Source organism: Sipha flava, unplaced genomic scaffold (assembly GCF_003268045.1).
Source record: "Sipha flava isolate LNK unplaced genomic scaffold, YSA_version1 43_pilon_pilon, whole genome shotgun sequence".
NCBI classification, from domain to species: domain Eukaryota; kingdom Metazoa; phylum Arthropoda; class Insecta; order Hemiptera; family Aphididae; genus Sipha; species Sipha flava.
Genome location: NW_020273171.1, coordinates 1402740 through 1427053, shown reverse-complemented (window position 1 = coordinate 1427053; position 24314 = coordinate 1402740). Strand labels below are relative to the sequence as shown.

General features: G+C 25.9%; 1 protein-coding gene across 1 annotated transcript; it reads right to left on the bottom strand.

Annotated features, from left to right (window-relative positions):
• Positions 1–5589: 5589 nt before the first annotated feature.
• LOC112689304 (CUGBP Elav-like family member 3-B) lies at positions 5590–24099 on the bottom strand. The gene is given in 9 exon segments (XM_025562949.1): positions 5590–6001; positions 6004–6021; positions 6366–6527; positions 6612–6665; positions 6770–6871; positions 9318–9482; positions 9591–9699; positions 10427–10586; positions 23346–24099. Coding segments are annotated over 8 exon segments (807 nt in total). The 5' UTR covers positions 10520–10586; positions 23346–24099; the 3' UTR covers positions 5590–5897.
• Positions 24100–24314: the final 215 nt, after the last annotated feature.

The window sequence follows — 24314 nt, the reverse complement described above, 5'->3', positions numbered from 1 at the left end:
AACAGTGAATAACTAATTAAGTATTAATTAAATATTATTAAAAAAAAATCTGGAATATTAGATTATGAATTCTTGAACTCTTTCAATTAATTATTCAATGGAAAAATATTTCACTTAATAATATCTCTGTGTTTCATTTAAAGTTCAGAAGAAAAATAATTGATTTTCAACGAATTCTAAATAAATACATATATATATATATTTTAGAATATTATTGTTTTATACTAAATTCACACTTTTATGCGCATATACCACTATGATTATTTTTTATAAATGATCTACTATAAATAAAACATAAAATTCTATTAACATTTAATATGTTATTCGACGGGCTTCGACGTTGGGAAGATATCAGATCAATGTTTGTTATTGTGGTTTTTCACGCACGGTCTACGGCAGAATTGTATTCAATAAAATCAAGAAGTAAAATTGAAATGCTTATTGTTGTATCGTGAATATTATATTGATTTATTTTAATAACGGTTTTTTATTTATGTTTTTTTAACTTGTATTTTTCATTTGATGTTAGTTATATATGTGTTAAATAATTTAAAATGAAAAATGGAAGTCTATACTATTACACTTATTGATCTATTTTTCTTTTAAATGTTGTTTTACAAAAGTTTTTTTTTTAAGATTACATGGTCTCAAACAATGGGATTGCGTCTTGTTATATTTTTATGTATACGATGGACCCAGGCATTTATAATTTAATTGGAAATTATTTAATAACAGTAATGTAACTTTGGTGGATTTTAGGGGACTCAAAATAAATTACATTTTTATTCGTAATTAAGAATATAATTGAATAATTTTAATTATATTTAACGGAGATATGCATGGTTTGCTTTGTTATAATCCATATGTGTAGTGGATATTTCATTATAAATATTATGCACTTCAACATCCGATGATCAATTACTTCTGGTGCAAACTAATACTGAAATAACTATAAAAGCTGTAGTATTATTATATTTACATATCTCTAACTACCACACTCATATCTTATTTAGTTTCTACTTGAACTCGTTTATCATGATATCACATGTATATTTATTGAAAACGTTATTATATCTTAAAAAGTGTATCATTTGAGAAACTGGATGTTTGGAAGGCTACCTATAAAAAATTTAAGGAGGTTCGAAAGAAACTCCATTTTTTTTTTTAATTAAAAATCACGCTGTATTTTGATTCATATAATGATCATAACCTTTCGTATATAGATAATGGAGGTCCGTTAGAAATATCTAACCTGGTCAATATTTTAAAATTTCTTGATTTACCACTTGATTAAATTATATTTTATGTAGTCGAACTATTGTAGCTAATTTCAAAACACAGGAATGTTGAATCCTAAAAGATAAACAATACTACTAATTATAATACGAGTATTATTCATCTATACCCTGTCTGAGCATTCTGTTAAGATTATAGAGTATTATAGGCTTACTGACGTATTTTCAATAGTTCAGTATTTAAATCAACATTATTATGTTATATGTTTATAACAATGAATTTAATTACAATTAAAATTAATGATATACTCGTAGAATATTAAATAAATTATCGATTCTTTGTTGAACGTACATTCGTAATAAATCTTTTCAAAGAGAATTTACATTTAATTTATTTTTCCTCAAATTTATCTTAATTTTTATGGTTAAAAAATATAGTGTTAATATTAATCGTAGTATAATTTTTAATATATTCGATGTTCTGTGCAATATTTACATTCGGTAATAAATTTATAAGTTCATATTAATAATATTAAATAGAGTCTTTCATTTTTTATGAAAATAATATAAAATCCAGCACAAATTGAAGAAATTGTTAACTTTAAAATAGTTTAGTAGACCTATTATTTTGTTATATTATAACCTGTTAGTTAGACATATGATAAATTAAGTAATCATTTAAAAGATAAAAATACTGTTACTTCTATACGTATACCTTTGAAAGTTTGACATCAATAATTTTGGACATAAACCAACAACAATATAACGATGGAAATACAAAAAATTTGAATTCTGATCTCGGTGTAAAAGTAGAAGTGATTTTGAATATTTTAAGCTTAATTGTATGAAAATGCATGTGAAATAATTGAAAAAATATCTATGTTTTTGTATTCTAATAGGTAATTATTGGGATTGGTAAATTGTTATTCGAAAATGCGTGTTAATTATTTAAATAACATTACGGAAATCGTATAGTTATATTAAGTGTAATGTTGAAAACATTGTTTGGACATCATCTAAATAAAAATTATAAGGAATCGTAGTGAAAGTTAATTAATATTTTAAACTACTTGGTAGCATGAGAAGAGCGGAACAAATAACTTGGCCGAAAAAAATTATGAAAAGATGATAAATATTTGATTACACATGGCCGCCGTGGAAATTATCCGTTGTATTGATTATAATCACAATCATACAATGTAACATAAAAATATGAAACTATGTTATAATGTGACAAATTTAGTTTATCACATTTTAATTTGATTGATACCCTGTGATGTAAAATCATAATGTTTATTCTAATATAGATGAGTTGACAGGTTGAGCACATTATCTTAGCCAGTATACAATAGACTTTTAAATAATACACTATAAAATTAAAACGTTTTGCACTAAACGTGAACGTATAAATAAATAAACATTGTTCCAATTCGAATTTATTTATGTATTGACCCTTGATATTATTTATATATAAGTTTATAAAATTACTTTTACTGTAGACATTTGTTTTAATATTTGAAATACAATTTCACTAATATCATCAGCTAATGAATATTTTATCTGAACCATTTTGTATCCCCTGGGATAATTATTTGAAAATTGTATAAGTCAATGTATTTTTTTATACGAGTAATAACCGTATAGTGGGCAATATTAACGTGTTTATAAAAATGTTTATAAGTTTATATGTTTATATTTAATTTGTTGATGCAAGTTTTTCTCTTTAAAATATTTTATACATAATAAATATTTGATGTTAATAGAATTACTTTATTTATAAAATTATGAAAACTAATATATTTTTAAAGCCTCGTAAGCAAAACGACTTCTATTTTTATGACAAAATTATTGATATATTTGGGTCAAATTTCACTTAATTGATCATGTTAGATTAAAAATTAGGGGCAATACCCGTTCGCGTACAAATATCCAACTCAATTGCGTACACGAATTTTTAAAATCTGCGCAATGGCTCAAACGTAGGACTCGTTTGTGTAGGTACATAAACTATAGTAAAAGTTTTTAAATTGCAAATTTCTTATTGATACATCTAAACATCAGCAGATCACCTGATCTTAAAACAGAACTCACTATACTTATAGTTTTCAATATTAAAACAAAGTTTTCCTCCGCGCGTTTCAAAAACATTTGATATTTGAATGTCCATTGTACTATACGAAATCAAATGACTTAAACAGTGGCAACTCGTGTCTCTATAGCATCACACGTTTAACTAAACGTTAAAAACGTAGCAGAAATATCCTCACACCAGTAAATCAAAAACTTTTGGGATTACGTGTATCTTATTGAAATGCTTAAGATAAATTGTATCATTAGAAGTAGGGAACGGGCTTATATTCACAAAAGATCCTCAAAATATGCTCCTAAAAATTGTGCAATATGCTACAAAATATGCAACTATAATTAAATCAAAAACATTTTCTTTTAAATCATATAAACATTTCACAAATATTGGAATACAAAATTGAACCATCGGTTTTAAAAATATCTTTGTGTTAGTTTACGTATGTCAGTAAACAACTCCTAATTAGTGTTTGTATTTTAGGTATTTTAAAGTTACGAACAATTAATAAAAAAAAAAAAAATCACAAAAACAAAAAACTGGCAAATTTTTACGCGTAAAGAAATAGGTTTCCATAATTCCGTCAAGTTCATGTGTTCAACTCTATTATGTATATAAATTTATCTATTTTAATAAAATTTGTGTATACGAGTGTAATTTTATTTTTGGCTATTACGACATAACTTCATTTTATCTACATTATATGGCTGTGTAAGCGAAAATATAAGGTAAAACAAATATATGTACTATAAATAAAATTACGCAATATGCAAAATGCAATTAATGTTATTTTAATCAGAATGATCTAAATTGGAGACGGTTCTCATCTGATTTCAAAAAACTTAATCCAATACATTTATGCATTTGTGTATAAATTCGTTACCGAATTATAAGGCAATGCAAGTGTTCAAATATCTATAAAATTCTGTATTGGATATGAGACTTAATAGTTTTACGCAAACGAGTCCGTCATTCAATCGATCAAAATTTATATTAGTTGGTTTTCGCGTTATTCGTTGTACGCAAATGAGTTGTCAGTTTCTAAGTAAAAAATTGTTTACTTTACGCAAACGAGTTTTACCGAAAATTAGATGCTAAAAAACTTTATTTATTTATTTATTAATAAAAAAAAATAATAAAATATATATTATTATTATATAGTGTTCGAATATGTTTGATTTTATTAGATATACTTTTTTAATTCATTTAAATTTAAACTGAAAAATTGGCAATTGTTTATAAATATATTTTTTTTCGTGAATGAGCTTAAATCAATAAATTTATTAAAATTATTTAAAGTATACAACTGAATAAACAACGATTATTTTTATTAAATTATTTTTGAGTTAGTTGCAGTTTTAAATAAGATTAAATTAGTATTGTTTGATGAGATACGAGTATATCTTAGATATTAGAACTATATAGATCACGGAATAACATATCATATCATTACTTTATATTTTTTATATATAACCATTATACTATAATTATTATCTATATTATATACTGTTATACATGAGTTATATGTTTATATTATTTAAATTAGAGATATATTAAAGCTAAAAATGTATATTTATATTAGTATACATATACATTTTTTTCACACATAATCAAATAACATACTCTGTACATATTAGGTATTTCCTTAAATGTATTAGAGTTTAATTCAATTTAAATTAATCAATATAAGATTTTTTAATTTTAATTGTATATTAAAGTTAAGTATTTATAACATGTAATATTTTCAAAACAATCACTTGAGAATTTATTTTTTTTCAATATTAATTTTCGATTTAAGTTATTGGCGGAATAATAATTAAAAAAAAAAAAAATTACTTGCATTATTTTCTTAGAATATAATTTTTATTCGAAGAATCATTTATAATCAGATATTTACTAAAAATAACTGTAGATATTTCAGCATTTATTTTAAAATCAAGAAAATTAATTAGTTCAATTTAATTACCTTCAGATCATTTATTTTTATTTTTTTTGATAAAGTACCAAATTGATTTCATTTTATTTTATTACGATCTACTTTAATCTTATTTCAAATATATTTTGGTTGTATATTTACTCCTTATCATATTTTGATTAGTTCAATCCTAAAAACTATTAACATGATACATGATTATTTTATTATAGTGAAAAATGCTACATTAATTATTTATTATGTTTAATGAAATTAAAGTCTTTTAATATATTAAATGTTAATTTATGTTTATTTGTTAATTTATATGTATTATTGTTAACTATTAATTATTTCTTCAGTGAACGTTTTTTATTCAGTACTTATAGTTACAAAAATGATGAAATTAAAATGTTGTTGCCAGTAATAGCTGTAAAAAGTAAATACGTTGAATTTCTGTTTATAAATTAATAAATCTGTCGAAGTTAATGTTTCAATTACTTTTGCTGTCAAACTTGACTTGGAATAGCTGATTTTTCCTTATTGAATAGACTTATATTATAACTTTTTAAATTATATAGTATACAGTGGAATATTTAATATTAAGTAATATGCAAAATCAGATTGGTACTTTTAGATTATACCACTAGATTACGTTTGAAAATAAATTCTACTTGACATTTTTTTCTTTGGACGTTTTAATTGCACTTTTAATCTCTTCATGCCGATCTGAAAACCATTCATTACCTGAATGGCGGTTTGCGCACTTGTTGGATTATCGAATGATACAAAACCTGTTGTGAACAATAGTTTTGAAAATGTATTACTAACTATTAATTGAGTTCGAAAACTTATTTTATGGTTAGTTCTTAAATTTCAATATATGCTAAAATACATTGTTATATATATTCAAATTTAATTATACTTTTATCTTTAGTACAAGATCGTATGAAACTTTAAAAACAATTATGATTGTATAGTTTTTATTTTGATCTCTGTTGATCTTTAAATACATTTTGTATTTGAATTTATTCCGAAAATAAAAATAATATTTCTATATTGTGAAATACCAAATTTGAAAAACTCGAATAATCACTATTCGAGTTTACGAATTACGTATACATTTTATTTTACTTACCGAAACATTTACTCTGATTAGTTTCTCTATCTATGTATACTTTTGAGCTTAGCACTTGACCGAATGGCATAAACATATGAGTGAGTTCGTTATCACTGAATTCTTGCGGTAAATGATAAATAAATAGATTACTGCCTTCTGGACCAAAAGTAATATTGTGTCCTAAAAAACCAAACAAGCAACTAGAGTAAAAAACCAATATCACTTATCATAATATTTATGTATTTCTGGAATAAAAAAACTAACGTGTAACATTTGGAATTGCCGTGGAGAATTGATTAAAAATCGCTTGGTAAGGAACTAGTAAAATTAAAAAAAAAAAAACAAAATGATTATAATATATAGGCTGTAAATTATATTTGTACTTGAAGAATTTATCGTGCAATGAATACAATGTAACATACCTATACTGTGTAGCGTTGAAAGATTATTAAACGTAGTTGGTTGTCTGTTAGATGCAATTAGTCTGTTTTGATGAGCTGGTATTGATAAGTGAAGTGACTCTGCTAATATTGTATAATTTATGTGGAATTATAATTACGTTACTCATAATAGTTTTTAGTTTAATAATAGTTCACAAACTTATTTGATTAATAGGACATTTGATACAAATGGATTTCGCTTTTATTGTGAGATTTGTATCAATCCGGGAATAATTCGTTTTAGATTAGAAATAGTTAAATATCGCTATTGGGCAATTATTTCGTTGAATGTTTTAAAAACATTCCGATTATTATCTTGTTGAAGTATATTGCTAAAAGTATAGTTATACAGTATGAACGAAGAAATAATAAAGTTAAAGTCAAAATCGAGTTTAAAACTAGACAGATTCTAATTTTAGAAATTGATATTGTAATTTTTTCATTTGAATAAAAATTGGAAACATATTTGAAGGTTAACCTTAGTGTTACTCGTTACACACTACAGCTTATTATTTTTCAATTAAAAAAAAAGTATCTAATGTACCTATGGTAATAACCTATATACGGTACGTTTTTACGAATTACTTGTACGTATTTATCATATAAAACGACTAAAATGATTACATCGAAATGATTCAAAAAAATAATTAATTTTTTACTACATTCATAATTATTTTCTTACAGTTTTTATAAAGGTCGATTCGCACTATACGGAACGTCAACGTCACAGAAACGCTATTAGTTTAAATTCATTTTTTTTTTTTAATATTCGAATTTGTCTAAGTTCAGTAAAAAACAACTAGCGATGATTGCCTTAATTTTGGACGACGAAGAAAAAAATTATATAAATTTTTCTCCAACCATTATCTTTGTGAATGTTGTTACTATATTTTTTGTGTGTCATATCATATAATTCTTTACATTGGCATATTTCCTCAATCAACATCTCATCTTCCATAACTATTTAAATGTTTAATATATTATTTAATTAATCAAATAATTAATGTAATTTATTTTCAATTCCACATCCAAAATATAGTTTATTGTTGACGGAAACGTTCCGTGTTGACATCCATACTATCCGAACAGACAAAACGGACCGGTTGCATCACGTCAAAATATTTTTATAATTTTTTTTTTTGGGTGTTAGCGGCCTCGAGGACCATCCCAACATACATCTAGCTTTCCATCCATCTGAGTTGCCGTTCCGTAGCGTTGACGTTGTGTAATGTTGCCGGTGTATGTGAACATTGCGGTATAAATACATAGAAAGATATTTTGACGTGACGTTACCGGTCTGTGACGTAACGTTGACGTTCCGTATAGTGCGAATCGACCTTAAATCGTCTGTAAATACATTTAAATTAAATGAAGGTACTCCGATTTCAGTGTCTTATCCAAACGCGTAAAGAATGTAAGAATTCTAAATTATCTCTTATGATTTTCAGATTTTTCAATGAAGATATTGGTTTTTTGCTATAGGATGTTATTATATTGTCTTTCTAAGAAAATATAGAGATATTGTGTAATACGATACACGATATTATATATTATAATCCTATTATAAATTCTTGTGACTGAGCGAAGAATGGATATTACATAAATGTAGCCGATGTATATGTACATGGATCCTTTCGAGATGATATATTGTATTTTAGAAAGGGTTCTGAGAAATCGTTGAGAAATTTCGAGATATTGTAAACAATCGTTAAGAGTTATAAATAGTATAGGGTCTAAACGAAATGTTTGGCTGAACTACCTTAACACAGCAATAATATGTACGATTTACTATGAATGCATGTTATTCAGTTCCATACGAAAAATGTTGTTATCTTCAAAATAACTCGTACAAACTACAATTATTCTGTAACTGTACAAGAATGTTTCGCATTATTCATAATATTTGATCGAATGTGCCGTATGGCCACGAATAACAATGTGTTTCCGGTACGTCTCGATTAAAGGCATATTTGAATGTTTGATATTAATTTTGTTTAATCGGATCATTGAATTAATTTAGTCAAATTTTATTAGTAGTTCGTAATTTTGTGTTTAATTACTTTTTGGGGTAGAATCAGCGGCGGAATATTTCTAAAAATTACTACGCGTATAAATTCCCAGTGCATTTCAGAAACAGTCGAATAGAACACACAGCTCATGATGTTTCAAACGTTGTCGAATATTTTTCCGTACGGTAATACGAAAAATATCACGAATAGCTTACGTGGAAAATGTAAAATGGGTTTGGTTACGATTTTGTATCCCAATCATTAATCAGTATCGAATAATAACGTCACAGACATTGTAATATCGACTTGCTCGTGCTCCCTCTGCACGTGATCCAATTATGGGTAGTATTATTTTATTTATTTTTTTGTACGCTTATCGTCCTACACTTAAAGTATCAATTGTATGTAATGTGCTGTGTTCGCTTTTGAAAGGTGAAAGAGCTATGCGCATGTTTGTATACTGTAGTGTTGATTTACGATTGGTTATGAACGTAAAAGAACAATTAAAAAAAAATCATTACGTGTGGAGAAAGATTGTTGCTGCATGGACGCGTTGATGTACACTATAGGATTGGTAGTCGTGGTGGTCGAATGTTGTTCTCTGGTCGAGGTGTTCGGATGGTTGTCGATCGAAAACATCTGTGACGGTAGAGTAGACAAAATATTGCGATTGCCCACGACCTGAGCTGCACAACATTCGAACAGATAAAATTAACGTTCATATAGCATTCGGATTCGGTAAGATGATCGCGGCAGGATCCAGGAATCACAGTATTATTGTTATAAATTCTTACCGTTGCAGTTGGCTGAGGAAACGACCGGTGTTGTAATTGTTTGAGCGGTTACCATCGAGTTGATGTACGTGGCTGTTGGCGGCGGTTGGATCGATGCTAATAGCGAGGACTAATTAAAACAAATGCGTTTGTGTATGTTAATATTTTCGCCAACACAAAAATGATAATATGGGATACATTCAATTTCTACAGATGATTTTCGCTATTGCACTCGTTAAACTATTCTGCTAAATCATCACGGTACACAGTTGTACATATTATGTACTTATATCGTAACGGTGTTGACCATTTAATTTTAAGAAATATGGTATAAATACACACTTGTTTTTGACGAAAAAAAAAGATTTTATTAAAATTTATTTCACGACTAATTTTTAACTACATATCGAGGATAAATTGTAATATTATGTTTGAGGCTTGAGTTCAGCAAATGCAATTTTACGCAGTAAATAATTTACTCATAAAGGAGGATCGCAAAAACATCTTAGTAGATCTTTGTATTGATTTTCCGATCGTTGGAAATTTATATTTTCTTACACATTACTGTTTTAAACTTTTATTATGCAAGTGAATATAACCAAACTATTATGTTCTACTATACTCCGAATGATTTATAAATTATAATAAATCACTGAAGATATTTCATTTGTTATATATGATAAAACCGCTTAGGGTCATTTATGTGCATTGGGGTTCGGAGTTTAAATAATTTACAAAGATTAAACTACGTAAGATAATTATGAAACTAAAAAAAAAAAAAAAATTAAGTGTTTTAAATCTTATCATCTATAAAATACGAAGTACGAAATATTTTCAAATATATAAACTTGACAAACTTGATTATAAGTTGTTCCATAAGATCCAAATTGATTATACACAAATGACGAAGGAGAGTTTAACACGGGAACGTTATGGGCTAAGTTGTGCATTTTGCAATTTGATTACGCTTCTTTACCGCAGTCTGAAATTTATTTTTATAGCAATGCAAGAAACTCCCTGGAACATATATTTACTATAAATAATTTATGATATTTACATTTATAATAAATAATCACAAATATAGTAGGTTTAATTAATTATTATGTTTTGAATGATTTCAAACATGCATCAAACAATGTAAAGTACTTAAAAACTATATCGGGATATATTATTTGAAATTTTTTAATTTTAGTTTTCTTCAAATAAAAGATAAGCGAGTTTTTTTTTAAATAATAATTATTTTCATATAGTCTAAAATATATGAAGACATTGTTCATTTATTTTTATGATTTAAATATTAATATAAATAAAATTATTTTGCTATAATCTAATTTTTTCAAAAACACTATATTAAATAATGCGTTGTGCAAATCAAGTATGAAAATGTGTAGCTTATTTGATCTCATAAACCTGTTTCGTACAAGTCTAGAAATTAGATGTCAATAAGGATTGATTATTATCTACAAATACTTAAATAATTCATCAATTTCAATGACATTTTTAAGTATATGTTAGTAAATTTTTATCCCTTCAAAGTATTTTCATAACTGTTATTCGTAGCCGAGTTGTATTCTTAGATTTGATACAATGAAAATAATAGAAATTATTGGGATCGATTAATTTATGCATGAAAATACGTTTTAGCTGAAAAACTGTAATTCAATAATAATTGGAAAAAATACTAATTTCTGTACATTATAAAATTTCAAAAATATATAAATAAATTACTAAGTAAAAGCAAACGATTTTTTGAACGACAAAATGAAATTTTAAATATTTTTAATAATTAAAATTATTGAGTTATATAATTAATGAAGTATTCACTCCTACGTAAAGTAGGTACCTATTTCATATTATATACTTCTAATCTAAATCTTTAATATAAGTAATATAACATAAAATATAAGTTTTTCGATATCCTCCAATTATAATATTGTAATGAATTTGTAAATGAAATCAATTTTTTTATTTTTGGACACACATTGAATTCTTCTCAACTCTAAAAATACACCTTAAATATATTGGATTACTTAGTTTTTGGAGGCATAACGTTCTGGTACAATGGGATCGTTCCTTAAATCAGCAATGGTGATTATATGTTGTACTATTATTTTCCCACATTTCACAGAAATTGGGATCTGAGTTTCGAAAATTAGATATAATTATTATCCTTTGACGCCGTATGCGCTTTTGAATTTTCTTAAGAGAGTTTACGAACTCAAATAACAACAACTATTTACGTTGAAAGGAAATTTTAGATTAGGATGATTATTTTATTAATGTTAATATATTCACGTATTTAGTTTTTATCATTAATATTATTATTGCATGATGTTTACCATACAATTTTTAATACAGCACATTAATAATTATTTATCAAAGCACTTATGTAATCTACGTTTTAAAAATAGTCTACCTGTATATTTCTTTTTTTCGAAAGAAGTTTCTATGACAAGTTTTGTCAAACACGTAAGAGTTCATCTTGACAGAAATTAAAGCACCTTATATCAAAACAAAACAGAAAAGCACTCAATATATGATGACAGCTCTTTCTTACAAAACAGTCACTAAAGAAGAAACTTCATATTTACAAACAACTTATTCGTCTTGCAACAGCCATTATTAGTATTGGATTATATATAAAGTCCAATTCCAAATTATTAAAAAGTTATAAGAAAATATTTTCAACTTTTTAATTACATCTAGTTTTATTAAAATAGTTTTTATAGTAATTCCGCTTATATCCTGTCTTTAGTGATAATGTATCTCATATGATGATTTATTTTTTTTATATTTAATATAATTAAAACTAATTTAAATTTGAGTATGTTGTTATAAAATAGTCAGATAGATTAGTATGGAAAAAAAAATGGAAAATTTTGTTATTTTTATGCTTATTGTTTAGAGGTTTGAGTTTTTTCATCGTTACCATTAGTTTTAGTTTATTTTGAACATAATAATTTTAAGGGTTGTGGTGTTAAAAACTTATTATAAATAAGTAATTTTTTCCTATAGTTATGAACGATAAAACTAATATTTAAAAATGTAGATTTAATATAATATATAGCAATTATATACAAATTATACTATTTTAAAATAATCGATGGTATAGCCGATAATAAGCGAGCAAACCACCTAGCTTTTTTAACAAAATTCTTCATCTATTTTTTCTCCATATAAAACACCTGCTTCCGACTTTCTTCCGATCCACCGCAAACAATTGTGCAATGCCTGGCAAACTAAATGGGACTCTCTACCATCTAATTATGCTGCATGGCAAAGACATATAGCTTCCTCTATTCCCAAACATCCATGGTTTAAGGACCTCGAGATTTTTAGGCACCTAATTGTATCTTAACTCGGTTTCGAATTGATCATAGTTTACTTCCTTGCCATTGTTCTAAACTTAACATAAACTCTTACCCTCTCTGTACACGACATCTTGATGAATCGATATGCGATTTTGATCACATCTCATTCAATTGCTTTTCTCTCATCACTAGTAGACAAATCCTTTTTTCTTTTCTTCCTTCTTTGGCTATATCTCTCCCAATTCTAACCTTCTTCTCAACTCTCAACTCATTCCAATCATTCATTATCTTATCCAATTCATTCATACCGCTGGCTTTCTTATTTAAAGTCAATATGTAGTTCCTAGTTTTTTATATATTTTATTAATTTTTTAATATTTTGAACATATCATCATATTGTAATCGCTTTGTTGTAATTATTTCTAATAAAAAACAAGTTAAAAAAAAAACAAAAAAAAAAAATAATTAAGTTGGACTGATTATTCAACATACACAACATATGTTTCATAATAGTATCGAAGTATATAAATCAATAAAAAAACATATTCAATAATTTAAATCAAACATTTATTTTTTATCGATGTAATAGAAATTAATCCATTTTTAAAATTATCTAAGCTGAGGGCATTAATATTTCAATATCAATGCGATTAATATTTTATTATTATTCACTATTATTATTATCATCACAGTAATAAAATTGTAAGATTTGTAATGTTTATTAGTTATTAAAATATAGTCAACGTCTAAAATACTTTCAAAAGAATAGCTATGAAAACTGAAAATATTATTTTCGATTGGTTATTTGAATACAAACACTGGTTTTATTTTTCTCATTAATAATTCATATTTATTTTTAATATACTATAATAACATTGACTGTAAGAACTTGTATATGAAAAAAAAAATCTAAAACTAATAGTATATTTTTATTAAGTGAAACACGATAGTATAAATAAAACCATATTTTATCTCCGTATGATATTTTTAACCCTTCTTTTCATTTAAACTCGGTATTTCATGCAATGTAGTTTACTTTTCAGTGAATTGTAATTTATTTTACCATCTAAATAAACTAATACTCCATAAAATGTTTACATTTGTTAATTTATATATACTAGGTAATAAAATCTACTCAATATTTCGCAAAAACAATTTTAATTTACACGGTATTTTTTTAAACGGAAATAATACACAAATAATATCCGGAAAAAAAATTATTACTTAATTGAATTTATAATTTTTATTTTTTTAACGATACGCACTATTATCATATCTTTCGGTTTATTAAAATGTACAATATAATTAAATAATTTTCAATATAAATAACAAATATCTGAAAACTGAACAAATATTTATTGGAAAATATACTAACTACATGTTAAATGTCATTAAATATATATTTTCAGACGGGAATGCAAGCAAAAAATAATTAATTTTAATATCGTTCAGACGAATTGGAAGACTGAAATATTTTTTAAACCGTTCATGCATTACGTTTATTACCTTCTATCTGAACAAAGTTTCCGATGCGACTTTAATCCATACTATACATTACTATGAAGTAAACTTTGCTTGGGGGAAAAGCTTTGAACATTTTAACTATACTTTATATTTATATTACAACAATATTATAACAATTTAAAATTATATTTATTAGTTTAATTCCAAGTTTCATACAAATTTGGCATTTATATAAATAAAAATATTAATATTTGTTGGTTAACTAACGAAATTCTAGTGTACGTTGCTAAAATACAGTACGATATAAATAATTAATTATTTAAGACAAATATTAATAATTATATTTATAATAATTTTTTTTTATACAAATTACGATGAATTAAATATTCTTAGTTATATATCTTAAGTTTTCATTACGTAATCAAGCAAAAAAAAAAAATCATATAGATATCGGTTCCGAGTTGGTCTTTTGTTATAAAAGTCGTTTTATTATTTTTTTTTATTTTTATTAGCTATTAGCGTATATATTATTTATTTGCATACTCTTAAAATTAATGATAGTTTATCGAATCAGAAAAAACAATTTTTAGTATTTAGTAATTTTCAAGTTTTCGTATTTTTAGTATAATAACTTACTTTACAATTAGTATACAGCTATATTAATTATTTTATCATCAGATGCCAAATTTGGACATTTAAACTAGAAATAATATTTAGTAAAATCTTAATTGTTTGATAAGATAATGCTTTAAAGCTGATAAACTTAACAATATTAATATTTTAATCATTTGTATTTAAAAAAAAAATAGAATATGGTTGGATTAATTTTTATATTACATTACTTTTACATTACTATTACGTTTATACTATATTACTTTTCAAAAACGGATTATTAATAAGATCGCATATTTTATAATTATAAAAATATTTCATTCCTCATCAAAGTTTAAAAATTTGCATAAAGTTGTTAAAATGAGGCTTATGTTGCTTTTTATTATGTTAAAATTGTATATTGATAAACTTGTTTTCAATTTTTGGTTCTTCAAAATTAAAATAATTTGAAATTCAACAAAAATCAAACTACCGACATTATCAACATTTCAGTCGTATATTAATGATCATTAGAAATGATTTAAATAAAACAAAATATTGTGTTGTACACTATTAGTCAATAATTGTAATTTTAATTTTAAATGTAACAATATTATATAAATCAAATGTATGTTTGCTAATGAATAATGATTGATGTGTTGTGCACTTCTTTGAATTCACCGATATTTTTTGAATTGAATTTTTAGCTATGGAATTCCAAAAATAACCTTTCTAATGTATCATCTATGTGTTTAATTTCCTATCTATAAAAATACTGTAAAAAAGTTTCTGACCTTTTTATTTTTTTTCCAAAACGTGATTTTCAAGAACGAACACATCGTTGTAAAATCGATGGCTCTCTTACTACACTCGCTACTTTACCCAGAATATAAAATAATGCATTTGATGTATATATATATATATATATATTTATGAAATATATCAAAAGTAAAACTTTTTCAAATATATTTCATACTTTCAGTTTTTTATTCCAGTTTTAGCAAACAGTTTAGACGTTTGTAATTTTGATTCTTTTGAAGCACTAAATAAGAAAAAATTGTATTTTATATTTTGTGCTATGCCATGTACTGCGAAAACATAATACACATAAAAATCATTATACAACTGTAACAATTTTTTTTTTTATGAAAAATAATATAATATAAAACTTTGTATGTAGGTTTACTTTTAGGGGTTCAAACAAATTAATTGTATTATTATATACGTACTTGGAATTGTTGTTGTATGATTTATATTGATTATTATATAATTTAAATCAAAATCGAAAAGAGAACAAGAAATTCAATTAAAATTGGCTAGTGGTGTTAAGTGACTGATCAAAAATGTAATCATATTCGACCCAAATATAAAACTGTTGAATATTTCATGTGCCACATACTATTTACTGAGATAAATTATCTAATTGGTCTTTATTATTTATAATACTATAGTTCCAAGTTGATAATCGTTAACTGGGTCGTATGATGTAGCTAATAGAATTACTTATCATTGGTTATAAATTGCTACCGATTTTAATTTCTGTTAGCGATTAGTAAGTTTGTATAAGGACCAAAAGGCAAGGTTAATGAATCTGAGTGTTGTTCTCCGAAAGTGATTCGTTTCCTACGAATGTGATCGTGTTCTTACAGCGGCTACATCATTAATTCTTGACTCGTAGAATAACGGAGTATGTTAAAAATATTTTTTATGCGAAAACTTATTGCAAACTAAGTAATTGATCAAGCCCCGTGTGTGTTCGGAAAAAAAAGCTCCCTCGCTTTCAAAAGAACCCTGTATTGTACATGTCACATACGTTTAATGTATTGTTAAACGTAAAATGGAAAATATATGCATGATGTTTTTTCACTATGTACGAGTATCACAACAGGAAACTAAATGATAAAAACTGTGTAGTTGTTGCGCAAAGGAAATCATCCATCTGCACAAGCATAACATTGTGAAAACTCCGGTGGAGAGGAGTTTGATTAGTGTTTCTTTCAGAATTAAATGTATATACAAATATAAATCAAATGGATAATATGTGATAATATTTCTTTCAGAGGATTTGATTCAAAAACCCTTCGGAAAAAAAAACTGTTTAAATCGTTACTATATACATGCGTACGAGGTATGATTGGTATAATGGTGATGTAATTAATGACGTGATTATAAAGATCAAAAGAACTGTTAACGGGTAATATATCGCCATTTTCGATCAAATTCACATCTTTATTATTTCTATTGCGAGTAACAAGTTTTTGTCATCGAATTTTACAGATAATAACAACTATGATAATTAAAACTTTACGTTGCAATATTTGAATTATAACGAATTTTGTACACCACAAAAGTGAAGCAGATTTTCGTGATTTCTGTTGTGTTTCGTCAACAATTAAAATTCAAAAGATTCTACAAAAATTAGTGACTTGTAAATTTTTGAATATAAGTAAAATGTTTGAAGAAATTATCAAGATTTGTTTTCAGGCTAAAATGATTTTATAAATATTCAACGAAAAAACCTAAATATATGTATAAAAAAAAATACTTAATAGCATAAAAATTTTAAAATATTTTTAAAATTATCATCTCTATAGAATGGAAATATTCTAGTATTAGATTATAAATTTATTAGTACACATATATTTTGAATAATCAGAGAAAATGCTCATAGTTACGAAAAATAAAACTTTTGGTTTGGTCTAATCTAATTTTGAATATTTTTTTTTTTTTGTAATTTCTAGTCAGTTTTTTCAACCGTTTACATAAATAGTTGAGAATCTAAAAAAATTTGAAATACCGAGTACATAAATTAGACAAATATTTGTTATAAAAAAAACTGTTATACCTGAGATATCCTTTTCTGGTCAAAATCATGTGAATAGGCATAAAAAAACACACATCATTGTAAAATCAATACATTCTTCGTTTCGCTCGAAATGTAAAATTATTTAACGGTGGGATGAGTAATTTATAGAATGTTTTACGTAGAATTATACGAAATTCAAATTAAATTATTGTAGAATATCTGATTTATACATTTATAACAAATACCATTTTGACGTCGTACCGCGAAATATAATTAAGACACAAATAAAGTTGACTCAAAAATGTAAAGAATCTTTGAAAAAAATGTAAATAATCTAAACTAGCTGTAGTATGATTTACTGGGCTCTTGCCCCAGCTTACCTTTTGCAAAAGGTATGCTATTTATTTAAAATATAATTGACAGACCTTAGTAGGGTTCGTTTTTATATATATATATATATATTATATATATTTTCTCCCTTTGACTTCATTTATTTCTTCAATATCTTTCAATTGTAGTCTTTGACAAATATTTTAGCTAACTGTACTTCAGTTTGATGTAAGAAATTCATATATATATTATAAAATATGGAAGTATGATAGAAATAGCATTAAGTTTTCATTGCATATTTCATGGTTTTTTTTTTATCTGCTTTTTTATTTGATTGTTTTCCATTATAATATGTCAGTTACGCGTACAGAAAATAACTAAACTTTCATGTGATTATATATTATATTTTATGTATAGATATATATGTGTTATGTATAGATATTAAAAATAAAAATAAATGTTTTTATAAATTTGTTTGTATTTTATGTATTATCATGAATAAGTTAAGCGTTTTTCGTGTAATATTAAAAAAGGTTTGTTACCTTAAATTTAACTTTAAAAAATGTGTTTGATTCTAATATTAGAATATAATACATGTATAGAAATGTCATTTTTATCTATGAAATCACAAGGAATTCATAACATATTATTCAATATATAAATTACTTATTAAAAATCGTTAAATTTGTAAAAATATAAAAATATCAGTATAAATTAATTATAAAGTATAAAATATAAAAGTTCTTGACTAGAGTATAACATTTAAAAATATTTAACTTTTTCACTGCTGCAGACGTACTATTACGTCCAAAACATTTATACCATTCACTTTTACAGACGTACTATTATGTTTCTTTGTGTAGAAAATAAAATAAACTAAGTGCCACCATTGTGATAACACCGGAAGTTAAAGAAAAAAATAACGAATTTAATGATGTATATATAATCTACACTTCTAATTTCTTATCGGTAGGTATGAAACACATTTTAAATTATTATTGTTTACTTTGGTGACCAAATTGGCGCAATCGTACATTCACGTGCGTATAATATTCGGATAAATTGCACTGTATGACCATAACATTTAATTTTTCGCAATAATATACAAAATATGAAACATAAAAAATACTTTGTATTATTGTATTATAATAATATTACCGTTTGCTGGTAACCATACAGTTTTAGGAAACCTGATCTCGCAGAACTTTAAGCTTAAGTTTAAACTTAACTTAAATTTTAACTTGAGTCATTTTTGGTCTAAAACGTTTTATAACTTAAGACTTTTGTTTTATCATTAAAACATAATCTATTAATATTAAAAAATGAAAAATATTTTATTTTTTGTAGCACAGCTAAGTTGCAGAACATAAATATTGTAGCAGTGAAAAGGTTAATACCCGTTATCATCTGCAGTCTCCAGCAGAATATGGAAAATTCAATAAGAGTAGGTAGTATTATTATGTAAATAATATAATAAAAACATTTAATAATGTGTATCAATTAATATGGCCTATTGTTTATTACCCATAAGATGCAAATACACAATCACTAATACCTAGTAGGTACCTATACAATGTAAACGATACCCAAATCTCCTTTTTTTTGGCACACCTTTCGTAATCACTAACGACTATAGTAATTATGTTCTAAAACGTTTGATTAAATATTTCTTATTTCATATTTCTACGAATGAATAGTGGACTGTCGTCGAATGTCGGCGTTTCTGTCTATTTTAGTACTTTATTATGATCATAATAATTGTATTATTATTCAATCGTGACACTACACGCTATTTATTTATACTTTGCTATTAATTAACTTGTTTTCATTATAACTATGAAGGAGAAAATTAGACCATCTATTTTTAATACATTTTCGAGTTTCAACATCCTCTTTAATCAATAGTTTCGTTTGAAAATTTTTGAATACTACTCGGTAATGTAAAGCTGTATTACAGTTTATAAACTATAATCAATTTTTAATATATTGTTAATTATATAGGTGCTTTACTTCTTTTAATTCTTTGAAAAATAGTTCGTATAGACTGGATTGCAGAAAATTAATATGATTATAATATTTTCCATTATGCGTACTACAAAATATTCATGGAAAATATAAATTAAATAATAAACAATACTGTAAACGTCAAACAAATAGTATAATTTCTTTAGTAAATTTACTTACAAATAAAAAATTATAACCAAAATAAACCGAAAGAAATCAAACTTTAAAAATTAGGTTCCGGTTTTGGTAAGGTTTTTTTTAACATTTGAAAAAAATGGTTTCGGTTGAGGTTCCGGTTTACAATTAACACAATGTTCCCGGTTCTATAACCGGTTATTTTCAATCCGGTTACAGCTCCTGAATGTAAGATCTATGGATTCGTTCATACACATTATACTTGTATAATAGGTAGTCTATAAAATTTATATTATATTTGCTCACATTAATTTATCAATTAATTAGCTTACAGCAATCTTTATATCAAACAGTTTTATTACTAAATTGTTAGTAATTTTTTTCTTAAAAAATAGGAAACAAACTTTGAGTGTGCTGTGAAGTTGATTTATCGTTGGCATTTTTATTTTTTTTGTTTTTTTCTGCGATTTTCGCCTGGTCCTATGGTCGATCTTTAAACTTCAGCGGATAATACTTTGTGTACCTACACAACTACGGTACGATTTCAGTTTCGATTATCGATCGAATACGTCGCGCATACTCAACGGGACAATTTTTCCTATCTTGAAAATTATGGGAGACTATGGAATTGGCTTTAACTATTCGTGTGGAATACGGTATAGGTACCTTCATATCTACGCTATACATAATATTACACGCGATAGAGCAAAGGTTATACCCAATACACATATTATACGAGTACATCACAGACAGTAGGATATCAGAAACATAAACTTTGCGCAGTATAATTATCTCGACGATCATTTTTTGATCCATGGTATGAGTGATGTTAAGCCTTTGAGGCTAGTGTAGTTTACATAGTCAAATATCGACATATTTTCGGTTCAAAACGTATTCGTGTTATCAATACCCGCTTAAACATAACCGAGAAGGACTCCACTCAGACGTTTGCTAATAAACAATATCCCTATATTATCTGGATAATTAATCTACATAGGTTAATTCTCTTCTTGAATAGCTTAGCGGTTCGTTAAGGATCTGCGTCGCCACCGGTAAGCCTCTTCGTCTTTCTCCGTCCGATGTCCAATCTCGCTGTTGCACTTTCCTGTTTATCACAGCCTCACATCCTTTTCCGTATGGTTTCTTTAGCGGGTCCGAACGGTCGTCTCTAGTTCATTTTCTAGGTCAAAACACCCTTCAGTGCTCCCACATCCGCAATCACATTTCTTAACACTCTCTCTAATCATTGCTATCGTTTACGTCTAGGACATGCGACAATATTCGGCTCTCCGTACTGGTTCCTCGTTACGTCTAATTTCGTTTACACCTAGATTACCTTTACCGGATCAAATAGTGTGTTTTTTAGGATTTTTCTAACCGATCAGTAAGTTTTCTACTGCTTTTCTTTATCGTGGACTGTGTTTCACGAGCATACATAGGTTTCTATTTGTCAACGATTACTTGTGGTTAAAGTACTTTCTTTATTTTAGTACTTCAGCTATCTAAATTTTTGATTTTTGTTACTCGCTAAGATTGAATTCGTCGCATATTCATAATTTATTTTATACAAAAGACAATATTGTTTACCAATCAAAAGAGTGCGGTAAAAATATTTTATGAATGATTTTTGTACAATATTCAATAACTGCACGACAATACGAAAACATATTGAATGAAAATAAATGGCTACGAGCTGAACTAATTGGGCGTTGCTTGAGATCGAAAAGGTAGAAAATTAAAAAGCTGTTATGATTATTATTTATTTGTTTTTAATAATTTTCATACTTTTATATATATATATATATTTATTATTCTTCGATTTAAATTTATCTTTGATGGTTTATTTGATATTAATACTAAATATCTAATATTATTATTTATTACTGTAGCAAGGGAAAAAATATTAAATTACAAAAACATTTAAAAACAACCAAAAGTAAAACTGGTACATATATTATTCATACATAGTAATGATGATTTTATTAAATCTACATTATAATTTGGAATGAAATGGCTTGATATTATTTGTTTAATAGTTGATAGTTACTATACAAATAATATATAATACCTATTTAATAATGAAAAATGGGTAAAAACCCTTTTGTGAAACGATGAATATGAAAAAACAATATTAGGTACCCAGTAACTAATCGATAAAAGTTATATTTTATATGATACTAAGAATTATATAAGAATTCAAAAAAATAAACTTATGAAAACAATAAAAAAAAAAATAATTAGGTTATAAATATATTGTAATCCAAAAAAAAATTTCGTTTATTAAAGATCTACGACTATATTATACGGTGGGACAAACTAAATATTATTTTTTAATTTGATTATTTTTATGTCTGATCTTTTAAATTATCAAAACATTAAAATATTTATGTAATCGATTAAAATTTTATATTATTGTATTATGTAAACGTTAAAAAACAATAAATATTTTTTTGCACTAGAAAAAAAAAACTTTAGGTAGTATGAAAAAAAATAATAGTTGGACTTCCATATTTTCCATATTTATAATTTTAAAAAAAATAATTTATAAATGCATTTTAATAGTTTTTAAAAATATCAACACTTCAAATAAAAATTACAATATAACAGTTTATGTTTGAAGTAATATTTATTTTGTTTAATATATTTATTTTATTGGTTATTATATAAAAAGGCATACAAAGCATGTAAGAAATAAGTTGTCCATTATATCATATTATATAATTATTAATATGCAATATAATATTCAAGTGAGTTTATAAATGATTATCATTCATTTTATTAAGTGATTCATTACAATACAATATAATTGGGTATAAACCGAGAAGATAATAAAATGTCATAAAACAAGTTCTTTCGTTACAAAAAAAAAAAAAAACACCGGCTCTCGCGTATTATTATTAATTTTACATGAAAAGGAAAAACACTAATTATAATACTTCCTATACAAAATAATATATTGATATGATTGAAAGCTTTCTACAAATGATGGATAAATTATAAAAAATTTATTTTTTTTTATTAATAAAAAACGTGCATTATATCTGTGTTGTCTGTTTTTGGCGTACCGCACGCAATGATTAAAACGTAACAAACTGTACTACATTATGACATTTAAATTCGTACGCTGCGAATTACCTGTAATTTTTCAGCTAACCAATTATGTCGTGCCGGATATTCTTGCGTTGTTCGAAATGCGTCGTATTAGATTTTTCGAAAGTGAAAACAACAAAAAAAAAAATTTTAGTAATAACGGTACTGATGATGGTAACACTAATAACAGTTTTGTGCTGCAGGTGGTAGATAAAATCAACAAGTAGACGCGGACGCTGTTGTCGTTTCACTAGAGTTACGTTCCGTCCTGCATTGCCGAGAGTGGCGTAGCCGGTGGCGCGAGCCAAAAACGCCTGTTGTTCCCGAAAATACCTTTTTTGTTGCATTAGTGTATAAAACGCATGACGACTTTTCAAGGGGATGATAAGCGTCTGGTACCGTTACCGTTGAAATTGGATTTTGATTCCGCAATTGCTTTTGACAGAATATTGTCCGATTCCCTGACGTTTATTGTGTTTATATAATAACGATATACTCACGTGCGTTCTTAAACGCAAATTTGAACCGAGACCAAAAGAACCGAAGATAAATAAAAATAGGAGAAAAAATAAAAAACAATAAGACTAATTTAATTTTCCGAGTGTAAGTATATCAGATGTACGTGTGTATTTTTAAATTGCATCTAAATTACATGTATACGAGTTACGGAATCGACTGCAAACACTGCGTGCATCATGTATAAGCATAAATACGTAGTGACGTATTAAACTCATATCCGCGCAAAAGTCGTACGTTTTCATTGCGTTCGGTTTTGTTTTTGTTGGATGAAACAAAATAAAATATTCTTTCAGTGGGAAATAATGATATCCTGTGACAAAAAAAAAAAAAAAAAAAATAATTATATCACACGATCCACACACTTTGCACGTATTAAAGCGGAATGTCATTTAATTCGACGGGTAAGCTACTGTTTTGGTTAGGTCACTCGGGTGGGTGTGTCAGAGGTGTGTTGTCGCTTTAAATTTAAAAACGGTGATCAATATTGCATGATAT